Below are 24768 nucleotides of genomic sequence, written 5' to 3'. Positions count from 1 at the left end.
GAAGAGTCCCACTGAGCCACTTAGTTGCCCCATGACATTATTTATTGAGTACTTATTCTAGGCACAGGACTGTGCTGGGGCCCATAGGATATATAAAAGAAAAGAACCATACCAAGAGCAGTTCATAATCTAATTAAGGAGACAAATCAGCATTAAACAATTAGAGGACAACTAAGTGCTAATGAGGCATTTCTGCAGTGTAAACACAAGTGCTCATTTCCTTTGGTGTTTGTTAAGTTCAGAAGAAAAATAAATAAAATTAATTTGGAGGAAGCAAAAGCAGGAGTGCTAATGATGAAGCCTCTTTAAGTACTGACCCCTAAGGAGTTCAGAGGAGGAAGCTGTCCTTTCAGCTTGCTGTGGTCCAAAAGGACCAAAAGGACCTGAGTTCAAATCCCAGCTCTGCTACTTCCTGTATGACATTAGATTAGTCATTTGACATCTCTGAACCACAGTTCCCACATCTTCAAAATAAGAAGGTTAGTCTAGATCACAGGTTCTTAACCTTTTTATGTGTCCTAAACCCATATTGGCACCTAAGTGGATAGAGCTGTAGCCCTAGATTCAGGAGGACCTGAGTTCAAATGAGGCCTCAGACACTTGCCAGCTATGTGACCTTGGTCAAGTCACTTAACCTTGTTTGCTTCATTTTCCTCATGTGTAAAATGAGCTGGAGAAGGAAATGGTAAACCACTCCAAATGGAGTCATAGAGAGTTGGGTAAGAGCAAAATGACATAACAACCAAAGAACCCAGGTTAACAACCTAGGTGTCATCCTCCACTCCTCACTCTCACTCACTCTCCAAATCCAAGCAGTTGCCAAGTTTTACTTGGCAGTTTTACTTTAGACCATCCCTCTCTCCTCTGAGACTGCTACCAGCCAGGAACAGGACCTCATTACCTCACCCACAATCTGCTGGCTATTGCACCAGCCTCTCCACAATTTCACTCCCCTCTCCAGTCCACCCTTTGCTCAGCTGAAAAATTAATCTTCCTAAAGTGCAGATCTGACCATGTAACCCTCTATTCAATACCTTCCTGTAGCTCCCTGTTATTTCTTGGATCAAATACCGAATCCTCTATTTGGCATTCCAAGCTCTCAACAACCTGATACCCTCCTACATTTACTCTTTATTTCTCTTCTCATCCTCTTGGATCCAGCGACCCTGGCCTCCTGTCTGTTTCTCCAACAAGACCCTCCATCTCCTGACTGTATGCATTTTCTCTGGCTGGCTCCATTCCTGGAATGCCCCCCACCCCGTCTCATCTCCACCTCCTGGCCTCCCTGACTTCTTTCCAGTCCCAGCTAAAATTCCACCTTCAATAGGTAGCTTTTCCCAGTCCTCTCCCCCTCCCCCAATTCTACCGTCTTTCTTCTGATAATTATTTCCAATTTATCCTGTCTGTGGCTTGTGTTTACATGATTGTTTGCATGTTGTCTCCCCCAATAGACTCTGAGTTCCTTGACAGCAGGAACTGTGTTTTGTCTTTCCTTCTATCCCAAAACTTAGCACAATACCTAGAAGTATCAATAAATACTTAATAAACTAATTGGGCAGCTAGGTGGCACAGAGTGCTTGGCATAGAGTCAGAAAGATCATCTTTTGTCAGTTCAAATGAGGCCTTAGGCACTTAGTAGCTGTGTGACCCTGAGCAAGTCACTTAACCCTGTTTGCCTCAATTTTCTCACCTGTAAAATGAGCTGGAGATGGAAATGGCAAACCACTCCAGTATCTTTGCCAAGAAAACCTCCAAAAAAGGTGTCATAAAGTGTCAGAAACAATTGAAACAACTGAACAACAAATTAATAATCAATTTTACTAATTTTATTTTTATTAATAAAGGATTACTAGTGGCTTAATAAATGTTTATTGACTCACTGAACCTCTGTAGCAGCTGATGAAGCCTGTGGACTCCTCAGAATGCTGTTTTTAAATGCGTAAAATCAAATACTTTGGATTAAAAAGGTAACCAATTATATTAAAATTGCTATCAAAATACTAAAAAAAAATTCCAGATCTTTTCATATCCTGCAGAATTCAAAATTTCTGGACTATGTGATTTCTTCCAGATCCCATGTATCATCTCTATTCAAATGTATTTGTGTCTAATGTTCTTTTCCTGACTTCCAGTCTCACAGCTCTATTAGACATTTCAAGTTAGTCCTAAAGAACAGGCAACAGTCATGGATTGGAAGGAGGGTTGGAATTGGAGCAGGAGACTGGGGATCAACCCCCCCCCCCATCTCTTACTCATTTGATTCCCATGTAAATTTGGGCAAGTCACAACCTCTCTGTGCCTAAGTTTCCTTAATTATAAAATAAGAGGGGGATGGACTAGTCATGTCAAAATCAAATATTGACTTAGAAAACCATAAATTAACATAATCTATGTTTCATTGTATTTTTTTATACACATATGGGAGAGCCAGGTGGTACAGCTGGGCCTCAAGTCAAGAACACCTGAGTTCAAATTCAGCTTCGGACCCAACAGCTATGTGACCCTAGACAAGTCACTTAATCTCTGCCTCTTTCAAGATAGCTCAGAACTCACCCTTTATAGCCCTTCCTTAGCCTTACATGAGCCTTGCCCTCTAAGGTTATTTTCCTTCTACTGGGTATCCATCTCACATGCCCTATTTATTTACATATTGTTTTCCTCATTTATACGGAAGCTATTAGAATTCCACGGTGGGGATACAGCAAGAGCAGAAGAACCAAGATCTGAGATGGAGTACTGTGTAAGAAGCTCAGTGGTAAAATGGATTAAGTGCTGGATGTGGAGGAAGAAAGACCTGAGTTCAAATCTAGCCTCAGACACTTCTTAGCTGTGTGACTCCGGGCAAGTCATTTAACCTCTGCCTCAGTTCCCTTTATGTAAAATGGGAATATTAATAGCCCTTACCTCCAAGGGTTTTTGTTAGGATAAAATGAAATAATACTTGCAAAGTGCTTTGCCAACCTTAAGGCAGTATATAAATGCCAGCTATTATCTTTATTAGGAACAGCAAGTAAGCCAGTATTAGTGCACGGTAGATTGAGTGGAGTAGACTAGAAAGACAGGACAGAACCAGGTTGTGCCAGAGGACTTTTATGTTTGATGGTGGAGATAGTAGGCAGCCACCAGTTTCTTGAGAAGGCAAATGACTTAAAACCTACAATTTGGCAAAATCACTTTGGTACCTATGTGGGATATGGATTCTACAGGGAAGATACTTGAAGCAAAGAAACCAATTAGGGGACTATTGCCAGGCTAAGAGGGGATAAGAACCTGGACTGCGGTGATGGCTGTGTGATATTAAAGGATTTGCTAGTATACAGGATCATAGGATCAAAGAGTTGGAGCTGTGGATGGAGCACCAGCCCTGAAGTCAGGAGGACCTGAGTTCAAATCCAGCCTCCGACCCCAACCACTTGACATTTACTAGCTGTGTGACCCTGGGCAAGTCACTTGACCCCAATTGCCAAAAAATAAAACAAACAAAAAAGGACTTGGAGTTGTAAGGGTCTTTAGAGGCCATTGAGTCCAACATCTCCCTCCTCATTTTTACAGATGAGGAAACTGAGGCACAGAGTGTATAAGTGACTTGATCGGGATCACATAGTGTTATGAGGTTGGATTTGAACTCAGGTCTTCCTGACTCCAAGACCAGTGCTCTATCCATGGCTGCCCATCATTAGTCCTTTATAAATAATAGACTGCCCTCTGCTACTTTTTGTGAATCTCTTCTTTGATGATGCAAAGGTTTATTTGTCTGCAGTGAAGCACCTTATGCTGCTGTTCTTTTCACTTGAATTCAGCTAGGATCAGAATTTCAGCCCAAAGGAGCCTCTCCCCTGCAAGGTCTCCATGTAAGGTTGACACTGGTACCCACAATGAAGGGAGGCTCCGGGCTGGACTGGACAGGCCCCTTTATGATGCTCTCTTCATTTCTGTGTGTTCACACTGCCTCACATCCCACCCTCAGTTTCTCCTTTGTGCCCAATTCTTATGGTTTCTTTTAAGACTCTTGCTCTTTCAAAACTCAAACCCAGGGTCACCTCCATGAAGTCTTCTTCCCTCATCTCCACTCTTGTTAGTACAATCTCCTTCCTCCTTGTACTGTACTTATTTGTGTACTTGCATTCACTGACACTCCCTTTTTCCCCAATAGTACTTTACGAATGATAGGTGCTTAAAGAATGTTTATTATAGAAGCTGCCAGCTTCTCTTCCCTCTTTGTTAACCCCAAAGATCAGGCTGGTTGGAGGGTCCTTAGGACTTTGCCAGGACTAATGTGTGTCTGAAGTGAAGGAACCTCCAACTTGTAGCTACTCTATAAGGCCTGGTCCTGGATTGATCCAGACCTACCCCAGAAATGTATAGCCTGTTAGCCTTGGCGTCAGGAAGACCTATGATTCAAATCTTGCCTCTTATACTTACTTACTAGCTATGTGACCATGAACAAGTCAATTAACCTCACTGTACCTCCATTTCTTTCTTTTTTTTTTTTTGTAAAAAGAGGGGGTTGAACTACATGACTTTTAAAGTCTCTTTCAGTTCTAAATCTATGATCCTATGATCTTTCATGTGAAATTGGACCTATAAGAACTAAGAACAGGTCTCAGTCTGTGATAGATCTGTACCCCCAAGTTTCTTGTCCCCAGACACTTAAACTCACAATGAGGCCCAGTGCCCAACCCAGCCTACTGGAGTGTTTTGTGAACCATCAGGATTGTCCCTGACAGGTCCTGAACCATGTCAACCCCCTAACTAACTTAAGTAGAAAGTGGGGCTCCCAGATCATAGTAAATAAGTATGTAAGTAAGTATGCCATGGGCATACTTACAAGGTTGGGTTATCCTGTTTACAGAACCAACCAGCCTGACCCTTGGAATCAGCAAAGAGGGAAGAGAAACTGGCAACCTCTACAATAAGTAATCCATGTATCTCAGGGCTCTGCACCTTCTCCTGTGGGGTATCTCCTCCAAATGCCCTTTGGCACACACAGGAAAAGAAGCCTACTGCTGCTAGTGGAGAGAAGCTGGGAGCCCCCTACCAAAGCAAGAGCTCAGCTGAAAACGATATTGGTTAATTTTAAAGCTGCTTTCACCTCCCCTGCTCTTCCATCTTTTCATGTTATTTTCATCTGATTTCTGTTAGACAAGATAATGGAGTCTTCTTTTCACTGTGATAAACAGTTGTCTTTAGTGAGTTCTTTCATTGACACAGAGTAGGTTGTGGACAAAAGCAAATCCAGTATGTTTTTATGCCAAATTAACAAACTGGAATTGAGGGAGACAGGGAACAGTCCTCCTCCCCTATTTCTAGTACTTCTCCAGCCCCCCTTCCCATCACCCCAGCCTTAGCCTCCCATGGCTTATGGATCCATGGTACTAACTGTAAACTCCCTGTTCATAGCAAGGGTTAATTCTCTGGACTAATACATTAATTGCAGTTTCTTATACATTTGGCCTGGATGAGGAAAATATTAAGTTTCGCCTTTTAAATTCAGGATGTGTTTGTGAATTGGGAGGCAGTAAGATGATGGAGAGGAAAGGACAGAAAGGAAAGAGGAAAATGGGGCTTAGCTTTATTTTCTGGCCAATCCAGTGGATCCTGGAGCCTACACTCTAACAGTAATGACGGCTTCCAACACTGGTACAACTTTCTCTCTTCCCTGTTCTCTTACTAGCTGTGACATCCTGGAGTGTGCTTCCATCTGGCAACAAGGAATCAGTTCCCAGGAAGCGAGACACGTTCTTGAAGTGACACAGTGCCCTCTCCTGGTATTTTGTTGGCACTACGGCAGAATATGCCGCCGGGAGACATTGCCAGGGATTATGGACAATGACAGGCAGTTTTTGTTGGGTTAACACGATTCTCAGGGAAGCAACCAGTAGGTTTCAGAGCATACTCATCCTAAGGAAGAAAAGGCAACTTATATTTATTGAGGACCTATGACATGCAAGGACTAACATGGATTGCAGCCTCTAGTCTGAGGCATGGAGTTTCTTCCCTCCCCTCCCACTCTCCTTCTCTCCCTCCCAGCTCTGGATTCCATTCTGCTATGTTCATTTTGGAATTACATTGCTCTGTCACAGAGGGTTTGGTATATTTCAGCCCCAGCTCACCTAAATGGGGATGAAACAGGTCTTCAGCGGCCAAAAGGCCAAGAGTTGTTAGGGGATTCGGGTAACAGGCTGGATCTGGTGAACTGACAGAACAGCTATTTGACAGCAGATTCCATAGCTGGGGCCAGAGCACTAAGCTGTAAGCAGCATTTGAAATCGATGAAAGCTTGACTACAGAATAATTTGGAAGACGGGATATTCACATTGACACCTGCCTCCTGGCCCTTTAGGACTTTCAGATGTTATCACTATAATACTAGTTTTGTTAAGGGTCATTTTCTAGTGTAGGCACAACTTAACTATCAGAGCTGGAGGCAGGTTTGGAGATCAGCTAGTGCAATTCACCAATTTTTACTGAAGAAGGAAGCAAGCAGACAAGTGACCCATCCAAGATCACTCAGGTCTTTAGACTCCTAGGCTAATACTCTTCCACTCCTGTGATATTGGCCACCTTTATCACTTTAGTACAGATGGAGTTTGGTTCTGAAAAGGTCACTATTACCCCCACTGTAGTTGGAGCCAATGTGCTCCCCCTTGTCATGTCAGAATGTTTCATAACCAAGGTAAAGTCATTCCCCGTGGCTCACAAAGACTCCTGGCCCAAAGGTGCATGCTGCTTGAAGGAAACCACAAGAATTTAAGGAAAAACAAATTTTTATTAAAATTGTACCCATAGCACCTCTCTGTCTTCATATAGATTAGTTTTGTGGAGTGTGTGGTGTGTGTGTGTGTGTGTGTGTGTGTTTAATGAGATCTGGTTTTCTGCACAACCACAGGGAACACTGCAGGGAAACCTTTATAAATTTGTCTCTTAATTTCCAGATTGATTTCAAACTATTCATGAATGGGGTGAGGATGGGAGATACATGGTAGGCCTAGGAATGAAAAGTAACTGAACTGCTTATCATTGGGGCTGACTAGCAATGCTTTACATTGTTCCCACCTTTTGACCCAGTTCACACTACAGAGATGAGGTGATAGTTAATGAAGAATCACATTTAAATATGTGGATTGTGAGTTGGGAGAATAACTACATTGTGTGCTAAGAATTTTTAAGAAATGAAAATCATGCTACAAATCATTGATGCAAAAACCATGCTATGGTCCAATCAGAGTCAAATACAAGCACTGCATTAAAAAAGTTTACAAAGTGAGCACACATGTCTGGTGGCATCTATGTGAATGCTTCCATGACAGCAGGCTGTGTGCTTTCACAGGCCTCTCTTATCCATTAGTTATTAGGACTAGACTCCTGGATCATCCACCATCTCATACTCTTTTGACATGATGTTGAATAGATTTCTTTTAAAGACAGGGAGATCAGATAAGCTGAAGGAAGGGGTGGAACTGTTTGGTTTAGTTGGCTTGAAATTAGTGCTAAGAACCAAGGGCACATGTTCAATTTCTAAGGGCACCAAGAAATTTGGTGCTAATAAAAACTCTTCTGTGGTCCTGGATCATACTTCTAACTCTAGTTATCTATCAGGCAAACCTGCATCAAATAAGGGGAATCAGGTGGGAAAGTACAGATGGTGGAGTACATAGGTATCTCCATTCGTAGAAAAACAGTTAAGAGTGCATGTTTTCTTGATGGTGAGTAGCATAATCTTCATGTACAAAGGACACCTCCTACTGGATGTTAAAAATCTTAAAATAAGCTCATTCGAGGTCTTTATTGGGGAGAGTTCATTTCTACTGACAAACATGATATTTTCTAGCATTACAGAAGAATGTGAGAAGGAAACATTTCCTCAATCTTTACCTATAAAATTCTTTTCTTCTTCTTTTAGAGTAAAGCATTAAACCCACCATCCATCCCTCTTGAGTGATAATTTTCTGTTCTTCAGGTGAGAGTGGCCACTTCCTAGTGACCACATTGCTCTGAGAAGTTCTATCCTAAGTTGGGGCTGATTCTATCCATTGGGCATAGTTGACCCTTCTGGGTTATAAAACCTGTTTCTAATCCATTGTCCCCGAAAGTGGTTGAGTCATGTGCAGACAGTAATATCCTGACAGTGATCACAGTGCCACGGTGGCTACATTGTACAAACAATTCTATACAAAAAAAAAATTACTAAAAATAGATAAGATACAAGAAACACCATGAACCCAAAAAACACCTGTTATATTTTCACTGAATTTTTTTTAAAAACCCAACCAAATCATCCCCAAACTAACACATTTCAAACTTTTTTTTCTTTGTTCATTAATTAAAGCAATGTCCATATGGCTTAAGAGAGCAGTCAAAGTGCACAAAAGGCAGTGGTTTTGTCCACGTTCTCTATTTCTGTATTCATCTTCAAAAAAATTTCAAGTTGTCTCGTGGTTTTGTCTTGTGGCTGTCTTGTGGCCGCCAGTGGGCCAGAAAGGACCCAGGACCTTGTAGCTCATGACTTCTGAGTAATTTTCTGGACAGTGAACTGTGGGTAGCTATCTCATGTTGAAAAGCCTTTGGACAGACCTTTTAGGATTTTTGGTTTAGAGTTTAGAATTTTTTGTTCCCCAGCTGCCAAAATTTTCACTTAAAAGTGTTTCCTTCACTACAGCCTCTTCCCTCTCTCTGCCCAACTTAGAATAACTAAAGAAGGACCTACCCAATCCAAGAATTCTCTTTCCCCAACAGTGCTTTCTACAGTAACTGGTAGCTGGCCATGAACCTTCGCTTAGAAAACTATTCCCTCCTGCTCCAGGGAGGCAGGGAAAGGGTTACAAGCCATGAATTTTTCCCTGTGGGGTTAGGAGAACTGCTCCCTGGTAGTGCCAGACACTGTCTGGTTAGTCAGTGTGCCTTCAAGGCTGGGCAGTGGTATATAAGTGGTGAATAAGAGTTTTCTATAAGTTCTGGATCTGCCCTCAAGGGATACTGACAACCCACAAGAGCTGTCTTAGTTCTATTTCCTGGTCCTTCTCTCTAGGGGATTTCCAGGAGCCCAGGCAATTCTAACCTTGTTGGTGCCCAGTGGCCAGGGAGGGTCTCACACACACATACACTCACATACACATACACACACAGTAGCAGGAAATGAGGAAATGACAACATTCAGGCTACTGCTAGAATAGAAACCAACAGGCAACGAATTGTTCTGTGGTTTTCAGACACCTGCTGTAAAAATAATCTGATAGGATCCTAGTCTAGCTAGGAGTTTTCCTAGTAGTTCCAGAATGTTTCCCCTGGGGTTATTCCAACTAGAACCACAATAACAAAAACACACAACCCTCCCCCCCCAAAAAAAAACCCCAAACTTAATAACCATTCTTAATAGGTTGAGAGCTGACCTTGGTTCTTTGAGGAACTGACAGCAGCTCCAGAGGTCAAGAAGGCAGAGGACACAAAAGAAATGAAAAGCAAGATCTTACTTAAAAAGAGAGCAACAACAACAACAAAAACCCAAAACCCAACAACAACAAGGACTGGAGCTGGAGTGCACCAAAGGAGCCTTCAACTGTGCAGGAGGTAATTCACAACCTTGCTTTTTTCAAAAGCTGTTTTGCTTTATTTGGAGACACACTAGCTTTTCCATGTACAAAGCTGAACAATTAAGAAAAAGGCACCTGGAAACACCAAAGACTCACTCATTTAGTGTGACATATAAAAAAAATGGTTTTAAAAAAAACCTTCTTGGACTCCTCCTTCTCAAGTGCCAGGCAATTCTGGAAATGTTGTCTTTCTGCCTGGTTTAACAAGGGAAGGCTGCATGCCTTTTGCCTCTGTGGGATGGAAGCAGTTTCGTAAGCTCCCATGACTGGGTGGTTGCCAACTAATCTCAGGTCACATTTCCTGTACCATCATGTGGCCCTTGTTTGCTTGTTTGTTAAATTACCACTGGGATGGCCCATGCAGGGAAGGACCTGACCCACAACAGGGTCAAAATGATACCACCTTGGAATGACTTTCCATTTGTATTATCTCATGCCAGGAACAAAGCCTTCAAACATTTTCTCTGCTAGAAACTTCCAAGTGGAAGTATTTTAGGAATGGATTGGGGCTGGGGCTTGGTGTGAATGTCAGAACCAAGCACAGGGAAAATATTCATTATCAAAACACCAAGAGTGCAGCAAGGCTGTCGTACCATGGAGAATCATGTGAACCAGCTTCTTCTCCTACAGAGGAGGTAGAATGGAGAAAGTAGTAGGCTAGGAGTCCGTCCTAATATTTCACACACAGCTCCATCCTCTTTTCACACTTCATCATTCCTACCTGGCCTTTAAGATGGAGAAATGGAAAGTTGTTAAATCTTTTGAAGTCTCAAAGGTGCCAAGCCACTGCACCGATGAAATATGCCTTCTCTTAAAAAGAAAAGAAAAGAAAAAAGAAAAGGAAAAGGCAGCTGCTTCTTGCAGTGGTGTTACAAAAAGCACTTTTAAAACAACAACAACAACAAAAAACTTCCAACTGAAATCCTACTATTCACAAGTGGCTAAAGTTGTCACTTATCAGAACTGTTTTTAAACAAAACTTCAGCTCTGTTGTCGGAGTTGATTGTCTTCAAAAAAATAGACATATTAATGTTCACATCCATTCTACCCTGATAGAGAAATTTACCCACAGTTCACTGCACCAGCCACCCACCCAGATGTTGTGCTGGGTCACCCCAATGTCGGTGGGAGTTCCCACTGTGCTGTAGCCTTTAGAGCGTCAGACAAATGAAGAGAAACCTGTAACTGGAGTCCGAGAACCCGGGGCCTGTTGTCCCGTCGGGGTGTATACGCCCCCTGCACTCTGTGTGGTGATGACAGTCTGGAAGTAGGGTTCAGTCTCATTGGCCGCACACTCTTCATATCTGTATGCAGCCGGGTGCTTTACCCCCTTTGCCTGGCGCTTCCAAGAGTTATAGTAGGTAGGGTCGCTCATGTAATGGTTAACAAAGGAATGCTTTGGCAGTTCGTCTTCATAATCGGAGTCTGTGGCCTATAGTAGGGGAAGAAAAATAGCTGTGAGCATCTGTGACATACAAGAAAGCAGCTGTTAGCATCTGGCTCGTGTCAGCCACGGAAAGGAGTACTATCCTATGTGCTTAGAGCCTGACAGAAATCAGGTAAGTAGGGCTTAAGGGAAATGGAATATCTTCTACTGCTTCTTGCTTGGGTTTTCATCCAAACATATGGTGTTTCTGGGGGGTGGGGAATTCTTTGTGCGTTTCACTCCTCTGCTCAAAGGCTTCCATTGGCACCCAAGGCCTTCCACAATCTGGATTCAACTTTATTTTTGACTACTTTCTTATGCGTGTTCTCTGCTCCAATCAAAGGGGTTTTCTCATTGTCCCATTAACATGTTATATTCATTTGTGCCTACATACTTTTGCCCACAGTGACATATCCCTCCTCTCTTATTTTCTATACCACCTCATACATTCTTACAACATTTATTGAGCATCTGCTACCTGCCAGGTGTTATACTACTAATTTGACACTTATCTCCTGCTGTCTCATATTGCTATTTATACATGTATGTCCTGTCTCACCAACTAGACTATAATAAACCTTTAAGGGATGAGACTATGCCTTTGCTTTTGTGAGTGCCCAGCATCTACCATAATCCTTATACTTGGTAAACATTTATTGATAATGTTAGCGAAAATGATAACTGTAAGAACAACATTAACAATAAATATCTCACATTTACATAAAGCCTTTATTTTTAAGAAGCACTTTTAAACATAAGCCCCATAGATTGTTATCCTCATATTATAGATGAATAAACCAAAGTACAGACAGGAAAGGCAAAATTGGTGACTGATGGCTACACAGCTAGTAACAGAGTAACAATGTTTGCTAACAATAATTGGATGCTTATGATATGAAGAGCAGGGAGGAAGCACAAATTCAGTTCAACTAAGTGAACATTCAGATTGTGTAATGGATAAAATGCTGGATCTGTATTAAGAAAGACTTGGGTTTAAAATCCACCACTGACTTTTATTGTGTAACCTTATACAAATCATTTAACCTCTCTGCGTCTCAGTTTCCTTATCTGTAAAATGAGAGGGTATGACTATATGGCCTCAGAGGTGCCTTCTATCTCTAATCTGTGATCCCATGAATAAGCACCTACTAGTTGCAAAGCAGTATCGAGGACACCGTGGATGAATAAGACAGGGACTCTGTGTGCGAAGATATCGCACACACACATAACTCTAAAGTACACTTAAGATAAGTGTACAGGAGGGGTCAGACTGTATGCTATTAGAGAGGGGCAGAAGAAGAAATACTTCCTGTTAAAAGACAGATAAGGAGGGAACAGTGGAAGCTAGATGCCTACTGGGGTCAGAGCATGGGCCAGAGGGTGCATCATCGCCCAACTGCATTTGAAAACACTCTGTGAGGCTGACTTCTTTCCGTACAAATCAACATACACCAAAGGCCTACAATCTAAACGGATCTGAAAAAAAATGATCTTTAAGCACAGTACCATCAGCTGGGCAGGACTCAATTTTCACATCCAGCCTACCTCTGTGTCTGCTGTGCTAGTGTCTTTCTGCAGGCAAAATAAATTATTCCTGAGGATTTGAGAAAAGATGGCCAACTTCTGGGAGTCAAGATGGCAGAGTAAGAAGTAAGTAGTTCTCACCCTCACTTATTGACCTCAGAAAGCTCAGAAAATATCACTCCAGGAAAAACCCAGGAACAGCTGAACCAGCAGAAAGATGTAATGCTGCAGTCTTGCAGCCCAGAAAGTTTGGAGGATTAATGGGAAAGGCCCCTCTTGCACTGGGGGAAGGGGAGCAACACAGGATGGGAGGCATCCCAGCAAGCCAGCAGCAAGCCCCACCTCAGCAAACCAGGGGGAGATCCTGAGCCCCAGGGTGGTGGAGCAGGCAAGCGCCAACAACAGGACCCCTAGAGTACCTCAGCACAGGGAGGGGAACCAGTAAACACCAGCTCAGAAAACCACCACATTCACTGGCATTCTGCAGCAGCCAAATCTCCTGGTGCTTCATCACAGCTCCAGGCTGGTAGCACCCAAACATTTGAGTACTTTAAAGAAGCTTGAGTGAACATGCATCCTCTGGGGGCCAGACTCCCCACCCCCACCCCAAGAGATCCAGTGCTGCTGACCCCAGCTCAGCATCAGGTAAGCTGCCAGACCTCTACAGCCTCCAGTTGCTAGCACCAGAGGCCCCAGAACACAAAGCCAGTGACCAGGTCCCAGGCACCCAACATAAGAAGCTTGGGTCAGAGCCCCCTGCACTCCAGCGGGAAAGCTCAATGTTTTTTGGTTTCTTTTTTTAAAGTCAGGAAAAAGTGAAACACCATGAACAGAAAGCAAAAATGGACAAAGACCATAGATTCTTATCATGGGGACAGGGTAGATCAAGGCACAAATTCAGAAGAGGACAACATTGTCCTAACCCATATCCTAAACCTCAAAGGTGAATATGAACTCGTCTCAAGCCCAAAAAGAGTTCAAGAAGGATTTTAAAAGTCAAAGAAGAGAGGTAGAAGAAAAACTGGGAAAGAAAATGAGAAGTATGCAAGAGACAGTCAATAGCTTGGAAAAGGAAGCACAAAAACTGACTGTAGAAAACAAGTCCTTAAAAAATACAATTGGCCAAATGGAAAAAAGTACACTGAAGAAATCAACTCCTTAAAAAGTAGAATTGGTCAAATGGAAAAGGGGGCACAAAAATTCACTGAAGAGAAGAACTCCTTAAAAATGAAATGGGCCAAACAGAAAAGGAGGTACAAAATCTAATAGAAGGAAACAATTCATTAAAAATTAGAATTTGGCAAGTGGAAAACTAAGGACTCTATGAGAGAACAAGAATCAGTCAAACAGAAACAAAAGAATGAAAAAAAATAGAAGAAAACATAAAATACCTCACTGGTAAAACAACTGACCTGGAAAATAGATCCAGGAGAGACAATTTAAAAATTATTGGTCTACCTGAAAACCATGATGAATAAAAGAGTCTGGATAGCATCTTTCAGAAAATTATCAAGAAAAATTGCCCTGAGGTCCTAGAACCAGAAGGTAAAATAGCCATCAAAAGAATCCACTGATCACCTCCTGAAAGAGATCCCAAACTGAAAACACCAAGGAATATTGTGGCCAAATTCCCAAACTCCCAGGTCAAAGAGAAAATACTGCAAGCAGCCAGAAAGAAACAATTTAAATATCATGGAACCACAGTCAGGATCATGCAGGACCTTGCAGCTTCTATATTAAAAGTGTGGAGGGCGTGAAATACAGTATTGCATAAGGCAAAGGAGCTTAGATTGCAACCAAGGGTCAACTAACCAGCAAAACTGAGCATAATCTTTCAGGGGAGGAGATGGACATTTAATGAAATAGGGGACTTCCAAACCTTCCTGATGAAAAGACCAGAGCTCAACAGAAAATCTGATTTTCAAATACAGGACTCAAGATAGGCATAAAAAGATAAACAGGAATTTAAAAAAAAAACAACCTGTTATTAATAAGGGCAAACTGTTTGCATCCCTACAAGGGATGATGACACTTGTAACTTTTAAGAACTGTATTGTTATTATGCCATTTAAAAGGGCATAATAGGGTGTGGGTATAAGTTGACTTTGATGTGATGGTAATAAATCTAATTAAGTGGTGAAAAGAGATTGTTCTGGAAGAAGAGGAAAGGAGGAGGGGCAGACAAGGGTAAATTACATCATATGAAAAAGTACAAAAACCTATTACAGTAGAGGGAAGGAAGGGAGATGAGCATTGTTTGAACCTTACTCTCATCAGATTTGGCTCAAAGAGGGCATAATATAATCAGTTAGGTATAGAAATCTTACTTACTGAAAAGCAAAACCAAACCAAAACAAAACAAAAAAGGGGCAGCTAGGTGGCACAGTGGGTAGAGCTCCTGCCTTGGAGTCAGGAGGACCTGAGTTCAAATCCAACCTCAGACACTTGACACTTACTAGCCATATGACTATGGGCAAGTCACAACCCCAATTGCCTCATCAAAAAGGAAAAACAAAACAAAACAAGACAGAAATCTTACTTACCCTAAAGGAAACAGGAGGGAAAAGGTAAAAGAAAAGTGAGGGGGTGGATATAAGGGAGGGCAGATTGAGGGAGGCAGTGGTCTAAAGCAAAACTTTAGTGAGGAGACAAAGGGAGAAAGGAGAGCGAGAAGCATAAACAGGGAGAGAAATAGGATGGAGAGAAAGACACAGATAGTAATCATAACTGTGAATGTGAATGGGATGAACTCTCCCACAAAATGGAAGCAGATAGCAGAGTGGATTAAGAACCTTCATCTTACAATATATTGTTTAAAAACCTGAAAAGACTTATCCTAACTGATGCAGAGTGAAATGAGCAGAACCAGGAGAAGATTGTACACAGTAAAAGCCACATTGTGTGATGACTGACTTTGATAGACTTAGTTTTTCTCAGCAATGCATAGACCCTAGATAACTCCAAAAGACTCATGATGGAAAATCTATCCACATGCAGAGAAAGAACTTAGGAGTCTGAATGTAGATGGAAGCATTCTATTTGCTCTCCTTTTCTTTTGCTGTTTTGTTTCTACTTTCTTATGGTTTCTCCCATAAGTTTTAATTCTTATTTACATCATGACTAGTATGAAAATATGTTTAATACAAATGTATAAATAGAGCCTATATCAGATTGCATGCCATCTTGGGGAGGGGAAAGGAGAGGGACCTCAACCTTAACCTAAACCTTCCCAAATGACTAAAGAAGATGACAGAAGGATGGAGGCCTATGTGGAAAGGTTGCAAATAAATAAAATCAACTTTCAGTCTATTCACTATAGAGATTACAGAGTTGCCCTCCCTCCTCCCTCAGCTTTTATTTTTGCCTTTTCTGTTTTGCCATTCTTGAAATAGAAATGTTCTCTGTATCTAAATCATTTCTGAACACATCTGTGTTTTCTAGAGTCCTTGAAGACCTGGTGGCTCTAGTTATGTAAACCAAAGAAGAGGGCTGGAAGAGCACACTATCAATGGAAAGTCAAGTGCCACTAAGGGTGTGAATATGACTTTTCGAAGAGTATAACAGCTTGAATCAAACAAACATGGGCTCCACCCCAGGTTCAAGTCCATTCCAAATGACTCAAATGATCAATAGAGTAAGAGGAAGCTGAAAAAGACTTTTTTGTGATGGTCACGTTAGTCTTAGGATCCTCATCAGGGACCACGTCCAAGTTCATTTTCCAGCTGTTCTTGCTCAGAGGAAGTTACAGAAATTCATTGCCTGCTGGGGGACAAAAGGGGAAGCCAGGCTGGCAGGACTTCATAAGGTACCAGGGTCAGGGTCAAACGATAATAGCTGTGCATGTGTGAGCCTCTTCTCTCCTCCCCACATGGCAGACGGTGACCCAAGAGGAAGGGCCACAGGAGGAACGGCCAGGCTGCTGTTTGTGGGCTTTGGTCCCAGTAATCCAGAAAAGCACTCCTGATAAAATGGAAGCTCCTTAAGGGCAGAAACTATTTTATTTTTGTCCACATATACCCCACACCTGTACTAAATGCTTGCTGATTGCCACATTGATTGCTGTTTTGCTGGGGCCAATGATAAGCTCCAAGCACTCATGGACACAAAGTAGAAACATTCATGCTCCCTTGGCATGTCAGAGAGATAAGTCACCATTATCTTTAATATTGACGTCTTTGGGGCTAGAAAAACTGGAATGGACTAACGTAGGTGTTTTCAAAGTGATATTCAAATTCCAAGAAAAAGTAATTCTCCCTTTTCCTCCCTAATCCTATTTTAAGCTTGTATAGCTTCTTTTCCCAGAATTTCAGAGTAAGATTGACCTTACAAGTAGGTGCTTATTTTTCCAGTACTGCAGAATTGGGCAAGGGTCCATGTTGTCTCAGTTTTCAAAAAAGCAAAGTGAATGGAGTCAGCAAACTATAGGCCAGTGAAACTGATTTTAGTGTCTTGTAAAATTCTACAATAGAGAGATGGTTAATGAATGTGTAGAAAAGGCATAGAAAGATCCAGCAGTTCCAAACCAGCTTCACCACTGTGTATCACAGTACATATCAGTACACACCAATTTATTGCTTTGGGTCCCTCCTCTACTAAAATGTAAATACTCTTGGAAAGGAGGACATTGTTAAGGTTATTCATGATTCATAAGAGTCACTTTGGGTTGGAGAACACTAGGGTACTGGGAAGATGGAGAAGTTATAGAAAGGGAGGGTGAAGGAAGATAAACTTCACATACTTTTAAATTTTACCTTGTCCAGACTAGCACTCTGTAGAAATGATCAGATCTGTTAGCCATAAGAAGGGCAAAAAACATTCTCATTTTATTGGGAAGCCTTGGGCAAAGAGAGGTAATTTAACATGACCAACATCACACAGTGATTTAATGGGAAAATCAATGGTTTCTGGTTTATACAATAACACTGTCATAAACTTAAGGAGTTTAATATTTATGGAAACCTAAAAGAAAGTTATTGAATTGGAGGGAAATGGACATTAGAGATCACCAAGTTAATACAACGCCTTCATTTTATAGAGGAAATTGAAGCTCAGTGAGGTTAAGTCATACATTTCTGTTTTCTCTGCCGAGAAGAAGGATCTTTGAACCAGAAAGGACAAATAAATGGCTAATAGGGAATTTATAACCAAGACAGCTAGAGACATAGTAAAAGAGCACCAAGCTGCCCTTGATGAGTTCAGGTAAACAGGCCTACATGAATTACATTTAAAGATACTGAAAGAATTAGCATATCTGACTAATGAGATACTGTCAACGATCTTTGAAAAGTCACATAGAATAGGAAAGGTACTGCAGAATTGAGCAAGAGCCCATGTTGTTTCAATTTTCAAAAAAGCAAAGTGAATGGAATCAGCAAACCATAAGTCAGAGAATTTAACTTTAATGTCTTGCAAAATTATACAAGATAATGTTAAAGGGGTGGTTAATAAACAGCTAGAAAAGGAAGCAGTGATCACAAAGATGAATGGCTTCATCGAAAATAGCACATAACAAATTAACTTCATTTACTTTTGTGGTAGTGTTATTAGCCTAGTAGGTAAGGGGAATACTGTAGCTATAGTTTACTTAGATTTTAGCAAAATCTTTCATATTTGTTGAAAAGATGGTGAGAAGTGAGCTAGAATATGGTATAGTTAAATGATTTTGGCACTCAGTGAGTGTCTGGACCCAAAGAATTGTCATTAATGATTCTATCTCAATTTGGAAGGAGCTCTATAATAGGGTGCCCTCAGAGATCTGGGTTTGGTCCTGTGACGATCCTTTTAACTTTTTTTTAAACCAATGACCTGCATAAAGACATACTGGCCTGCCCATCACATTTGTGGATGACATAAAACTTAGAGAGAAAGCCAAGATGATCAGGATTCAAAATGCCTAAATCTAACAGAAATGTAAAACCTTACTCTAGAATTTTTTTAAAAAAGACAGCTCCTTCCAAATTAAGAAAGGATCATTCATCTAGCCTAACTTTTTTGGGGGCAGCTGTTTCATACTATTGATTCATATTTAACTGTTCACTAAAACTCCGAGGTATTTTTTTTAAATGAACTCCTATCTAGCCATACCTCCTTGTTCCTTTATTTCTCAAGCAGTGTGACCCCCCTCACTGGAGGTTTTCCTTAAGTTGTATAGAGTGACTGATTGGGGGCAGGGAGAAATAAGGCATTGTGGCATAGTGGATAGAGTGTTGACTTGTAAATCAGGAAGGCTTGAAAGCAAAGCTAGCCTCAGATGCTAGCTGTTGTGGCCCTAGGGAGGTTGCTTAACTTCCTAGAGCTTCAGTTTCCTTACCTATAAAATGAGGATGATAATCACAGAGTGGCTGAGAGGATCAAATGAGATGATGTATGTAAAAGTACTTTCTAGTCTTTAGATTTTGAAATGAAAGGGTTATCTATGATGAGGTTATCTAAACCAGTGGTTTAGAGGTTTAGATAATAATAAAAATCTCTTTGGGCCACAAACAGACTTAGAAAACTACAAATTAACATTATCTATGTTGTATTATATTTTTACTTATTTTGTTAAACATTTCCCAATTATATTTTCATCCGATTCTGTCCCACTAGTGAATTTTGCTGGTCTCTTTTTGCTTGTGGGCTGTGAGTTTGACACCTTTAGACTCTAAACCAACTTCCTCATTTTATAGACGAGGAAGAGGAAGGAGCTATTTGGTCCTGTAACACATTGCACTAAAAGGCTTCTGAGGTCTTTTCCAGCTCTGAGATTTCCTAACTGTAATTTGCCTAGGGTCACAATGGAAGATCCAAGTTTTAAATTCAGTTCAAGAGTCTCCCCATCCAGCAGTTTATCCACTGGCCATGGTGTCCCAGAGCCAGTCTGAAAAACTCCACCTCTAGGTGCTGCTCAGACAATTCCCTGCAATACAGAAATAGGCCAAATTCTCTTATTTGGTTTTAGAAGCAGTTTGGAATGTGGATAAAAATTTAAATATTTGTTCAATACTTCTGATGATTGACTGTGACTTCTGGCTTTTTAAAAATCTCATGTAAGCATCTTTAGGGAGGGGATAATAATGTATGTAATAATGACATTGTAAAGACACAACTTTGAAAGGACTCAACAACTCTGATCAACACTGATCATCCACAATTCCAGGGGAATGATGATGAAGCATGCTACTCACTTCCCGATAGAGAAGTAATAGATTTAGGGTGCAAAATGAGACATTTTTTATACATGGATGATGAGGGAATTTCTTTTGCTTAACTGCATATTTATTAGGAAGCTTTGGGTTTATTTTTTTTTCTTTTCCAATGAAAAGGAAATAGGAAGGAGAGAAAATAGATTTTAGTTCACTCATTTAAGAAAATTACAAATATTTAAATTTCTTTCCTTATGAAATAATAAACCATCAGCACCTAAGAACATCTGTGGTACCTTTGAAGGTAAAACTTTGAAGGTTAAACTTAATGGAATTCAATTCTAAAAGTAACACTAAGTAATTTTCCTGACAGTGTACCAAATTGAGAAAACATCTTCACAGCCTTTTCACTGGACTGGACTTTAAATCCACACTGTTCCTCCCTATTATTTTTATTTAGTTATTCAGAATTTATAAACCCACCTACTTCCTAGAAAACTTATGGTGGGATATAAATTAAAATACAGTGCAAAATAAGGATAATTAGGGAGGAAACAGATCTGAGATCATCCATCTAAAGGGAGTGGTGAGAACAGATGCTCCCAGGCAGGCACTTGAGTTGAGCAGATTCCAGCTGGGCATTGAATGTAGCTCTAAGTTTCTGGCAACGAAGGCAAAAAGGAAAACATGTTTTGTTTTCTGACAAGAGAAAGCATACAAATTCATCTTCAGGGACATTTGTCCTGGAACTAAACTCAAGCAAGAATGTATCACTTGGATCTTGCATAGGGGACACTGAGTAACAAAGTGGACAATATCTTCAACTACAGTTTTACAAGATACAGGGACACTGTTGAAATGGATAGCTTTGTATTGATCCTCTATAAAGGCAGAGGGCAAAGCACTAAATTGTGACTCAGCAGAGACATTTCCTTCCCATTAAGACTCCTTGTTAATGTGAGGAAACGAGGAGGCAAAAAGTGGACAGCTTTAGCTGATTCTACGCCATTCTCTTTCATTTTCACCTCTGCAGGCATCTTAGGGGGCCTTCCCTAAGATTGGAAAAATTGCACTGCAGAGAATGGGGTCTTCCAACGTGAGGGGATCTTGTAGGTGTAAACATTTCCAAGCGAGTAGGTGGAGAGTGGGACTTGGAAACCCCTGGCTCAGAACTCTGGGATATCATCTAATCCAATGCTTTGCTAATAAAACTAATCATAGTTTCAATTAAGAACTAAGACTCATGAGCCCTGGTTTCCTTTCTTTGTGAGTCATTGAGCAAGATATTTTTTTTAAAAGCTATTCTTCTCAGTGCTACCCATTCTGTAGATTGTTTATATGACATTATTATTTCTTAATGGGGATATCTTTTAGTGAGTCAGAATTATTGACAAAATGAAAATGCTGCAGGGTTGGCATTTTTTTCCCCCTACATAGTGTGAAGTAGCAATGTGCGTTTGTTACCTAGGAAACTGTGGAGGGATGGCATGTGATTGGCTCTCCCATCAGATTGGCTGTCAGAGTTTCTAAAGGTACACAGATGCCTGTGAAGCAACTAATAGAGAAACGCCTGACAATTTTGGTATTTTATTGGCAAGATGAAAGCCTCAAACATTATTAAGGAATGAATTAGATACTGTGGGTGCATCTCGTTAGTTAGTATGGGAGGGAATTTGAAAACCATTTGAATGTTGAAAAGGATTTTTCAAACTATGATTTGTGAGGTACTATTAATATAAATTCATAAGCAGCAGTGCTGAAAAACAACATTTGTGGACAGAACTTATTATTTCTAACTACAGTAACATAAATAGATTCAGCATGTGTTATATGTCACTTGGAGTACAGTAGCCTGCAGCATGAGTCAGTCAGCACTCTTTGATCTTGGGACAGGATTCTTGGAATTATTACTTTGGGAATCATATCTCTGAGAATGGCTGAGAAAGGGAGAGAAACAATGGCATCACCATTTCTTCAGTGAAAAATTGCTACTCAGAAGAGCTTTCAAACAGGGTCCCCTTATAGCTTTCCTGTTCATTGTTCTCATTGCCATCTGAAAATGAAGAATAATGTGGAGGCGGGGAAGGAGCCCTGGGAAGGACTGCCTTTCCCCTTCCAGGAGCATTGTCCTTCTTGCCTCCCTCCTGAACAGATGGTTATATCAAAACATTAACTTGGGCCTAGTTCTAGCCTCCAGGCATGTTATAAATAGGACAAATCTTACAAATTGCTTTTTATCATTGACTGTCTTATTTGCTGCTATGTTTTAATCTGGAAGCTGCTTCAAGACCTTTTGTTAGTAGGTGGGGTACAAATCTTATATAAATATAAATTCAGATCACTCATTGGATATTCCTAATAATGATGGTGACATCACCTAAGCTCTGACCTCCAATTATTTCTCTTCTTCTTCCTCTTCCTCTTTCTTCCTCTTCCTCTTCTTCTTCTTCTTCTTCTTCTTCTTCTTCTTCTTCTTCTTCTTTCTTCTCCTCCTCTTCTCCTTCCTCTTCTCTCTCCTCTTCTCCTTCCTCTTCTTCTCTTTCTTCTTCTTCCTCTTCTCCTTATTCTTCTCTGTCTTCTCCCTCTTTTCCTTCTCCTCCTCCTCCTTCTTCTCCTTCTCCTTCCTCTTCTTCTTCTCCTTCTTCTTCCTCTTCTCCTTTCTTCTCCATCTTCTTCCTCTTTTCTTTCTCCTTCTCTTTCTCCTTCTCCTTCTCCTCCTTCTCTTTCTCCTTCTCCTTCTTCTATCTCATCTCACTGGAGGTGTAATGGCAACTCAACGAGCCAAATCAAATCCCATTGCTGATTATCACGGGAGCTTTGACCTTCTCTGTTTCCAGCCTGGTCTACTTTGTCTCTCTTTAGGTAGATTAGTGGCTCCCTGCTCCCAAGGGTGTACTATATTGATACAGGACTCAGTGTAGAAACCTGACTGGCTTTGGCTCAGAGCTACTGAGCTCAAGAGATCTACTAAGTCCAATCCCTCTGGTAACAGGGATAATAAGAGTACAACACCACATACTATGTTTCAGTTTCTTCTTGCTAAGGAGAGCAATGTGGGACATGGAACCCACTTAGACAATCTCAGTTCTGTGGGAGGAGTTTATATTTCAATATCTTTTTTTTTTCCTAATTCCAACATTTTAGAGTCGAAGGTTAAAATGGGAAATCACTGCTCCATTATGTGTATCGAGATCAACCAGAGACCAAAAGAGAACACAGGAAAGATCATTATCAATGAAAGTCTATAAGCTTTTGAAATAACCTTGTTGTAACTGGCCTTGAATTCTTTTCCTCCTAAACTTTATGCAATGAAATATGTAATTGTACTTCAAGAAAACTTGAAAAGAAAAGTTTGGAGAAAATAGAGTTCATCTTTTCCTAAGTACTGTGAGAATATAAACAAAAGAAGGATAAGAAGCAGAAACAGAATAGATGAAAGATCTAAGCAGATTACAAAACAGAAGTGGTCAAAACTCTAACTGAACTTCACAGTATCTCAAGTGGCACTTCCAAGATGATCAAAAAGCCAGTGTCCCCACTGATCTCTCTGTTGGGAGCCCATTAACACTTCGTGTCTAGAAGTCCCCCAAACAAGTCAACATCAAAGTCTGGATGTAGAAGGATTACATATCAAAGAACTCAAGAGAAAAAGAGATGTAGTACATTTTATCCACACAGAAACCTCACAGTGCCCAGAAAACTTAGAATAACTCAAATACCTAAACACCTCTTATAAGTAGAAAGAGGTTCCACTAGATAATTCTGAAGTAATGATCACCAAATAATTACACTATTATGTTATCATTACATGTTATATTATAATAATTATACAAAAATAACACTGAAAGCATCCCACTAGATAATTCTGAGGATGTTTTTCAAGAAAACATAGCTCAAAATCCATTACCTTGCAAAGTAGGATTAATCTGTCTTGTCTCCACCACCTTACTTGCCCCTAGGCACATAGGTGGTACAGTGAGTAAACCACTAAGCATGGAGTCAGGTAGGCCTGGCTTCAAATCTGGCCTCAGACACTCACTAGCTGTGTAACCTTGGGCAAGTTACTTAACCTCTTTCTGTCTCTGTTTCCTCAACTGTAAAATGGGTATACTAATAGCACCTACTTCCCAAGGGTGTTGTGAGGATCAAATGAGATAATATCTGTAAAGTGCTTAGCATAATATCTAACACATAGTAGGCACTTCATAAACATTTATTCTTTCCTTCCTTTCTTCCCACACCTACCCAGCTCATGGCCACAAACACCACGGAGTTAAACAGAAGGGAAAGCTCATCTATCACAATGTTGGGTTTATTCTGAGAAGTGAGGAGGTACCAAAGGACAGAAAATAATGCAAAGGAGCAATTTTGCTTAGGGTAACTAATGAGAACCAACAGTATGGTAACAGAGAGTCCAACATCTAGCTGTAGGTACAAAAATGCCGTGGGTGCAAACTGGTTTCCTCTTTTGCCTTGTGCTGTCCTTGGCTCACCTGGCTGGAACTGAACCACAGCTGCAATGTTTACTTCACTGTTTCCTCCCTAGGGAAGTACTGCAAGGCTTCTGTAGGAGTTCACCTGCCAGTGCTCAGGTTGAGACACAAGTATACCCTTTGGCCTCTCCTGCAGTGCTAACTGAAGTTCTAATGTAGCTCTTGGCCGTGCTAATGGACAGTGACCTCAGTGTCTTTTGTAAACAGAACTGGGGGGAAAAGCAAAGGGTGGAGATCTTGGTTTGCCATGTACTGTCCCATCTAACCTGGCGTTCATAACCTGAACGAACATCCTTTCAAATAAGTCATTGGATTGAACTCTTGGGTTCAATCAGCCCTGGATGGAAGGAAGTGCAAAGGTGGGACTGATGTAAAATTAAATATTGATTTAGCGTATGAGTGTTAGGGAGTGGAACATTTTGAGCATATATTATATTGGGTACCCGCATTCTAGGCCAGTGCTACCTGAGAGAAAGATGTTCACTGCAAGCTTCTCTTTTGCTTTGACTATGTTTACTAACAAAGGTTCATCATTTCAAACTTGGGGAAAAAAATTTCTTTAGGGAGGAATGCTAATGAAATGGGAGTACAAAATTGTTTCTCTGATCTAC

At 40.8% G+C, this 24768-nt stretch overlaps 1 protein-coding gene across 1 annotated transcript in view; it reads right to left on the bottom strand.

Moving 5' to 3' along the window:
* Positions 1 to 6749: 6749 nt before the first annotated feature.
* SDK1 (sidekick cell adhesion molecule 1) overlaps positions 6750 to 24768 on the bottom strand; it is a 1163851-nt gene continuing 1145832 nt past the window's right edge. The window contains 1 exon segment of the mRNA XM_078152930.1: positions 6750 to 11022. Within this exon segment, the coding sequence (XP_078009056.1) occupies positions 10750 to 11022 (273 nt within the window). The 3' untranslated portion in view covers positions 6750 to 10749.

Source organism: Phascolarctos cinereus, unplaced genomic scaffold, assembly GCF_003287225.1.
Source record: "Phascolarctos cinereus isolate Bilbo 61053 unplaced genomic scaffold, phaCin_HiC Scaffold_4;HRSCAF=312, whole genome shotgun sequence".
NCBI lineage: Eukaryota > Metazoa > Chordata > Mammalia > Diprotodontia > Phascolarctidae > Phascolarctos > Phascolarctos cinereus.
This window is presented reverse-complemented; position numbering and strand designations above follow the sequence as displayed.